This window comes from Bos grunniens, chromosome 28 (genome assembly GCF_055505025.1).
Source record: "Bos grunniens cultivar Pamir isolate PY7600 chromosome 28, Bosgru_T2T1.0, whole genome shotgun sequence".
NCBI lineage: Eukaryota > Metazoa > Chordata > Mammalia > Artiodactyla > Bovidae > Bos > Bos grunniens.
In genome coordinates, this window is record NC_141192.1 from 4,247,570 (window position 1) to 4,255,699 (window position 8,130).

At 48.2% G+C, this 8,130-nt stretch overlaps 1 protein-coding gene across 1 annotated transcript; it reads right to left on the reverse strand.

Moving 5' to 3' along the window:
- Positions 1–3,873: 3,873 nt before the first annotated feature.
- Positions 3,874–7,549, reverse strand: NPY4R2 (neuropeptide Y receptor Y4-2). The gene is made up of 2 exons (XM_086382903.1): positions 6,400–7,549; positions 3,874–4,814 (listed from the first exon to the last, which is right to left on the reverse strand). Exons 1-2 carry the CDS (start codon positions 7,515–7,517, stop codon positions 4,754–4,756), a joined length of 1,179 nt encoding a protein of 392 aa, XP_086239029.1. The 5' UTR covers positions 7,518–7,549; the 3' UTR covers positions 3,874–4,753.
- Positions 7,550–8,130: the final 581 nt, after the last annotated feature.

Sequence of the window (8,130 nt, forward strand, 5' to 3'; positions counted from 1 at the left end):
GAGAAAAGGTGGTGGCTTTTTGAAAGAGAAGGCTCAAAAGGGGCTGGCAAAGTCATGGGATGTGTTTTTCCAAGGTGGAGTTTCACTAAGTTTGTAGGTTGTGATGCCGGAGCCCGTAAAGAGTTATGAGTTTGTCATAAGGTGACTTTGACAATGCCAAACTGGGAGACTAGAGAATTGTGATGTCATTAATTATGGTATGAACATTCCCAAAAGGAGTCACCTTCCACAGGCTCAGTTAGGCTTCCTAAAGTAGTGGTAAAGAATCTGCCTGCCAATACAGGAGATGCAAGACACAGGGGTTGGATCCCTGGGTCAGGAAAATACCCTTGAGTAGGAAATGGCAACCCACTCCAGTACTCTTGCCTGGAAAATCCCATGGACAGAGAAGCCTGGCGGGTTACAGTCCATGGGCTCGCAAAGAGTCGGACGTGACTGAGCGACCGAGCACAGGCTCAGATACTTTGACATTCCCCAGTTCTGAGCTGCAGGCTAGCGTAGGCAAGGCAAAAGGGAGGAAGAGGCTCAGGGCCCCATGGAGAAGCTTCCTGTTGAAGCTCAAACGCTGACATCCTGAGCCAAGCAGTGTCGGGAATGCAGTGCTGGACACAAGTTCTGAGGCTGCATGGCAAGCTGGCAACTGTATGCTGTGGGCCTCTGACCCCGCGCATCTCACATTTTTTCTCAACATTTTGGACATTTATGGTGCCTAATCCAGCACCATGTGTCCTGTTGGTGCACAGTTACAATTCAGACTGAAGAGGCTATTGGCTGTCTTTAAATAGCCAATTGCAGGGCTCTGACATGGCTAAGGTTAACTAAACGCCTAAATTAACTAACCCAACCACAGAATCAAGCTCTGGCCTGAGTACGCCAGGCCAGAAAAATCAGCACAACCCTCATGAAAATGAGACTATGAATTTAACAGGAGTCAAGCGACTCCCACCATGTACCGGGAATTCTACTCACTGGTCCTGATAACTGGCTCTGCCAGCAAGGGCCTCTGCTCCATTCTCCTTTTTAATTGAAGTATAGCTGATTTACAATGTTGTGTTAGTTTTAAGTATACAGCAAAGTAAGATTTATATATATATATCTATATTATATATATATATATATAATATTGATATATATTATTAGGTTGAAGTGAAGTGAAAGTCACTCAGTCATATCTCTTTGTGATTCTGCAGGCCAGAATACTGGAGCGGTTAGCCTTTCCCTTCTCCAAGGGATCTTCCCAACCCAGGGATGGAACCCAGGTCTCCTGCATGGAGGCAGATTCTTTACCAGCTGAGCCACGAGAGAAGCCCAAGAAAACTGCAGTGGGTAGCCTATCCCTTCTCCAGCAGATCTTCCCAACCCAGGAATCGAACCAGAATCTCCTGCACTTCAGGTGGATTCTTTACCAACTGAGCTATCAGGGAAGCCCAGTTATTATCATTAGGTCGGTGCAACCTAATTGTGGTTTTGGACAGTGAATTTTAAATTATTATATTAATGTATGTACATTTATATATATTCTTTTTCAGATTCTTTTCCATTATAGGTTATTGCAAGATAGTGAATATAGTTCCCTATACTATACGGTGGGTCCTTGATATTTATCTATTTTATATATGTATTAGTGTGTATCTGTTAATCCAACTCATAATTTATCCCTTCCACCCCGTCCCCTTTGGTAACCGTAAGTTTGTTTCCTATTTCTGTGAGTCTATTTCTGTTTTGCAAATAAACTCATTTGTGCTGTTTTGGATTACACGTAATCTATCACGACACTTGCCTTGTCTGGCTCACTTCACGTAGGTCCGTCCACGCTACTACAAACGGCATCACTTTACTCTTTTTACGGCTGAGTAGCATCCATTGGGTACATGTGCTGCGTCTTCTTTGTCCACTCATCTGTCAGTCAATATTTAGTCTGCTTCCATGTCTTGGCTGTTATAAATAGTGCTGCTTTGAGAATTGAGGTACATGCATCTTTTTTAATTAGAGTTTTCATCTTCCCCAGATACGTGCCCAGGGATGGGATTACTGGATCATATGGGCATTCTCATTTTAGTTTTGAAGGAGCTCCATGCTATTCTCCACAGTGACTATATCTCTACTTCACTCGATGGAAAGATGGGAGGGCTATAAAATAAAATTACTCTGTTTCCTACAACGATAAAGAAATCACGGACTCTCCTAAAAGAGCACAGAATCCTGAACATATTCTAATCCAATTCCCACCTCCATTTGACTAATACGGAAATAAGGCTCAGAGTTAACAATTTCCAAAACTTTCTCAATGAGTGAATGACACAGAATCCATTGAACAATGCGAAGACAGCTACCATGACATGACAAGGCTTCTGTGACATTCAGTCACCCCTTCTGGACAACAAACCAGACCGTGGTGGGCTCGGATTTAACTGAACACAGAGCCCTCCTAACTTCTGGGCTGGAGGGTGGGCCCACATAATGTCCAGGGAAGGAGACCTGGACAGTGGAGGGGAGTCTGAGGAGGAGGTGGGTGGGCACAGCAGTAAATGCCCTGTTATCAAGGTGCCCTGCACATCCCCATCATCCTTCAAGTCCCCTCATTCATCAGGACTCTGTGCTTGTGAGTGAGAAGGGCCTCCCTTTAGCCAGCTGAATCAAAAGGCTGTGGACATGGCATTAGGGCCCCAAGCTCCTGAGCAAACAAGGAAAAATTACCTGGCGGTCTACACACTGCCTACTGGAACAGGGGTCAGTGAAGTAAACCCATAGAGATAAGCCCCAGAACAGCCTGTGGACCTGTTCCAGGGCTGAGCATGGGGATCTAGCTGGGCTGGTGTTGGACTCCAGCAGAGGAACCCCAGCCTTGGGCTTTTATGATTAGAGAAACACCAACACCTCTCCTGGCAGAACTCTGGTCGTCTGCCCTACTCTTCCAGCTTAGCATTCAGAGTTGGGGAGCTGCCCAGGGTTGGGGTTCCAGCCTATGACATGGCAGTGATCTGCTAAGATTGAACGTCTTCAGCATTCAAATGGAGACAGCTTCTTGGAGCTCTGCAGGAGACCAGTGTCTCTGAAGCCAGCCTACAGAGAATAGCTAAACTAGGAATCAGCTGAATGAATTAGTTCTCACTTCCCCAGTTCTTTTTTCCTGTCAAAGGCAGCTTTCCTAATCTTAAACTTAACCACAGCACCCTCTGCTAAGGCCGCTTAGCGTCTTCCCTCGCCAGCGTGATAGAGTCAAACTGCTCAGCCTGGGATGTGAGGCTTCCTACACCAGATCTCCCCTTTCTGTCCAGGCTTACCCTCAGCACCCCCATCTCCAGATGCACTGGATCTGCTACCTCCATGGCTCCCAATGACATGAGCCTTTTTGCATCCCGCTGGCCCTGTAAACTTGCAGACACGTTACCCCAAAGGCCCTCGTGAAGAATGTCTGGCTCCTCCTCCTGAACTCTGTGATCACTTTTATCATTACACTAGGTAGTTGTTTTCATACCTGCCCAACCTGGAGGGCACTCAGCCATGCCACCCGCAGAGAAGGTGTCAGTGAGTGGGGATGAAGGCCAGCAGCTGCGTCCACCCCAGAGCTCAGGCTCCAGGCCCTCGTGCCCTGCCCATAGCCACAGATTCCAGATCTCACAGATGCTGAAACACTCCCTATCTTACATAAATCAAGTGATCGTTAACTGTTTCAAAGCTAAATACTGGATGAAAGGTGACACCTGCCATCTCCTCTGAAGAGTTAAACCTTCTGATGAGAACCGCAGTATTCCCTCCACCTCCATTGATGGAGGCCTCACTGCTGACTGGCAGCACACCCTGACAGTGTCCTGGGGCTCAGGAAGAAGGCTGATGCTCACACCTGCCAGATACTGCACGCATCTCCCACTTGCTTCAGGCACGTGGGCCTTTAAAAGTAAAGGTATGAAAAGGTCTCTCTCTAAGAAATCCTTTGTAGATCCACCCCCACACCTGAAAGTCAGGGGCTGCAAATGACATTTACAAGGTGGCAGCAGGTTGCTGGCCATCACAAAGCATGCTACCTGTAAAGGAGATATGACTATCGCAATGAGTTGAAGTTCTTTGTTCTGAATACATACCCTATTTTCAGTGTGGTTTCCTTGGCAGTTGATTGAGCGACTAATTGAATGCCCGTTAATAGCTTCATGAATGAAAGGAAATGTACTTTAAGAGAGCTCCATACTGGTACACAATTGCACCGACAAACTGTTTTCAGAATCTGACAAGAATCAGTTTCAAATAAAGGGTGACATTTAAACAACTAGAAACCTCAAGGGCCATGATTACACAGCCCCATTCATAAGCACCCTCCTCTTCGATGGTTCGTTGGCAAGTTCACCCTGCAGAAGCCTTCTCCGCTGCCCGAAGTAGGAAGTTCCTGGTTGTTCTCAACTAAGGAGGCATCTAAATATGCTCTGCAAATCCTTGCCCAGTGTATTCTCAGGACCCAGAAGCCCCAGTCTTGTCTATGTCCATACATTTGCAGCCGTTGTGAGATGTATCAGAACCTTAAAGAGACACTCTGGGGAAGTCTTATCACCAGTCCAGGCCAGGCCAAGGAACCTGTCACTAAAGGATGTCTATCCAAGTTAGCATGACCCACATTAAGACAGAAATGACAGCTGTGCTCACTCCTCCCTCACCGACCATCTCTCAACAGGGTGTAGGGAGCAAAAATTTCTTCTTTGAAGAACGTGCAGGTCTTTTCAGGATTTTCTCAGGCATCACTGTATCCCTACAAAGCAGTAAGTCACAGCAACAACTCCCATCTTCTAGTCAAGAAGCTTGACCTTGAAGCAGTCCTTGATTCTCTAAAGAAGAAAGACCACAGAAAAGAGATGAAGGGCAACTTCCCTGGTATCATCTCTGGGAAAATAGCATCTCCGCCCTGTCCAGCAGAGCCTCCTGCTGAGCACCACCCCACCCCGTATCCCAGGACCCCAACTTGTTTGCTGACCTCGCTGTCCCATCGCCAGATTCAGCTCTGGGAACCTGGAATTCCTTTGGCCCACATCTAGCTCCAGATAGCCCACATCCCATCTAGTCACATCTCAGCCCCATCCCTCAGCATGACTTGGTTAGGCCTTGTCCAAAGCTCTCTCTAGGGCTCCAGACTCAAGCATCTGACTATCCATCTGCACACCCAAGAGGGCCTCAAACACAGAATGCATACAGATAAACCAAAAAAACCAAAAACCCTCTCCATTGCACTAAACGGACCTGACATGTATCCACTTTCCCAAGTCTGGAACCTGGGACTCTTCCTTCTCTCTTCCACATCCAAGTCATCTTATCTGACATCCAAAACTCTTTCCAATTCATTCTCTCCCCTTCAAAACTACTTCTGTTTGGGGGGACTACCTCTATCCCCTGATACAATAATCCTGCTTATCCATGTGATTCTAGTAGGGTTGACCCCACCATTCTGATCTAACAAGGGACACAGGCCTGCATACAGAAAGTATTCCAGCTACTTGGTCACAGTCATTGGTTAAGGACTGAGCTATCAGAATCCTTCCCTGGTGACTCAGGGGTTAAGATTCTGCACTTCCAGTGCAGTGGGCCTGTGTTCAATCCCTGGTCAGAGAACTACATGACATGTGGTTATAGCCAATGTGGTGCAGAATCTTAAAAGACAAACAAACAAACGAATCCTCTCCAGAGCTCTTACAGGACATAGAGAGAAAGACATGCTCCTTCCCTGGCAGCCCGTTGCTAGGACTCAGTGCTTTCATTCAAGGTGGCAGATGCAAAAAGAGAAAAATGATGGAGAAAGATGTGAATCCCAGAATTCCTGCTGCTCAGGGCTAATTTGTCTACTGCAAAGGAGTGTGTGCAGGCTGCCAGGGTCCCTTCTCTGCAGCTGGATGTGCCAGTGATGTAGAGTAATCTCACTGTCTGCTACCACAGAACTCTTTGCTGTGTACAAAGCCCATCCACAAATATTGTCTCCCAAAAATGTTAGGAGTTGACCAAGGTCCAGAACTCTGACTCCACATGCTTTTCACTCGTGTCTTCACAGTCTCACTGGTGGAGATAAAACTCCTGGGTTTCCAGGCTGGGCACACGTTGCTGAGTTACCAGGATGAACTCTGCCTGCAACAATCAGACCATCTCCAGCTCTGGCATCTGCTCAGGCTGCAAGACATACCATACATGACCTGCAGAATCCAGACTCAGAATTCTTCCAGGAACAATAGCGGAACCATATGAACACCAGGCTTCACAAGGCAACTGGATACAGAAACAGGCCCTTGCTACCCTATCTAGGCCCCACAAAGCCAGTAATGACAGAAGGCCACCCCCAGGTTGAAATGTGCCCACTTAGCTAGGTGGCAGAGCCTGGCAATGAACAGAGCAAGAAGAAGCCCTAGACCTGGCTAGATTGGGTTGGACCTGCCACTGAGCCTCAGAGACCCTTTGGAGACTTCCGTGTGCACTGTGGATAGAGGCAGATGCTCAGACTCCTCCACAGGGACACTCTGCTGGCAAGTCAGCACCAGGGCCTTGATCTCCTTCTTGAAGTTGGTGTTGAGAAAGCCATAGATGAAAGGGTTGACACAGGTGGAGGCCATGGCAAGCAGGTGGCACACCAAAAAGATGAGGTTGCCATGACAAATGGGGATGGCCTCATGGTACCAGTCTTCCAGGCTATTGAACACATGCAGGGGCAGCCAAAGCACAGCAAAGGCAGCCACCATTGCCACAAGGACCCCATTGATCCGCTTCATCTGCCAAGCCCGCGAGCTACAGGTGCCCTTGTGGAACGCCCGCCTCTGATTCCTCAGGCGCTGGTAGATGCGGACATAGCAGACCAGGATGAAGGCCAGCGGAACGCAGTACTGGAGGAGCAGTAGGAAGGTGGTGTAGATGACGCGGTGACGGTCCAGCGGCCAAGACTCAGTACAGACCACCTTATCTGCCAGAAACTCCACGGCCTTGGAGTGGTTCTTATGAAAGACATTCTCTAGGATGCTGTTGGCCAGGAACGGCAGGGAGAGGAAGCAAGCAATGAGCCAGATGACCACAATCCCCAGGTAGGCCTGGGTGACACTGGGTTTCCAGCCTGTTGGATTGGTGATGAGCTGATGCCTCTCCAGAGCCACAAGGACAAGCGAGAGGATGGAGACTGTCACTGACATGCACTGGATAAAGGTGGATATCTTGCAAAGGACCTCGCCAAAGATCCAGTAGTCCATGATGGTGTAGATAGCCGTGAGTGGCTGGCAGATGAGGCACATGAGGAAGTCAGAGAAGGCCAGGTTGGCAATAAGCAGGTTGGTCACATTGGCCTTCTCCTTCTGCCTAATAGTCACACATATCAGGCAGAGGTTGCCCAGGACCCCCACAATGGTCTCAATGCCGTAGGAGGTGACAATGAAGACCAAGGGGTCTACGGAATCCTGGCAGTGGTCAGAGAAGTTGTACGGAGTGTACAGAGACGCTGACTTGCTCCTGTTCTGACCCTGTGGGGATCCTAGGAAGAGCAAGGCCAAGAAGTGAGAGGCGTTCATGGTGGACGGGAGAAGATTCCAGGAGATTCAAGGGTGACGCCTGTAAAGCGAAGACAAATGGCACTTAGGGACAGCACCTCCTGTGCGGAACCCAGGGAAGAGTGGGGGCTAGGCAGAGAGGTTCATGGCTGCTTCTTTCCCAAGGCTGAGACCTAGAGAACCTGAGATTCAGAGACGTAAAGCAGCTTGCCCACAGTTAATTAGCCCACACAGCTAATAAGCAATGGGGCCCAGATACAAACCCAGGTCTGTCTGACCTCAGAACCTGTTCCACAGACTCCCTCTGACCTCAGGGTTCGAGGTGGTTCTGATGATAAAGAAATTGAAATTTTGTATGCAGAGTTCAGGGACAGAATTATTTAGGGAGCATGGGTGGAAATCTCCTTATCAAATTGTATGCAAATAGAAATAGCAACACATTCTTCCATGTGCTCAGGTCCTTCCATGGCATCCTATGCCCTTTTAAACAAGATATGTCTTTACTTTGCTGTGCTGGGTCATAGCTGCAGCACAAGGGATCTTTGATGTTCGCTGTGGCATGTGAACGCTTAGCTGAGGCATGTGGGATCCAGTTCACTGGCCAGGGATCAAATTCAAGCCTCCTGTATTAAGA

What these genes read in the sequence shown, in the direction of transcription:
- NPY4R2 (XM_086382903.1), bottom strand. Translation starts at nt 7,517, where the DNA reads ATGAACGCCTCTCACTTCTTGGCCTTGCTCTTCCTAGGATCCCCACAG. An exon ending in TCTCTGAGGCTCAGTGGCAG is followed by an intron (nt 4,815 to 6,399) that starts GTCCAACCCAAT and finishes TTTCTTCTTTAG; the next exon opens with AGAATCAAGGACTGCTTCAA.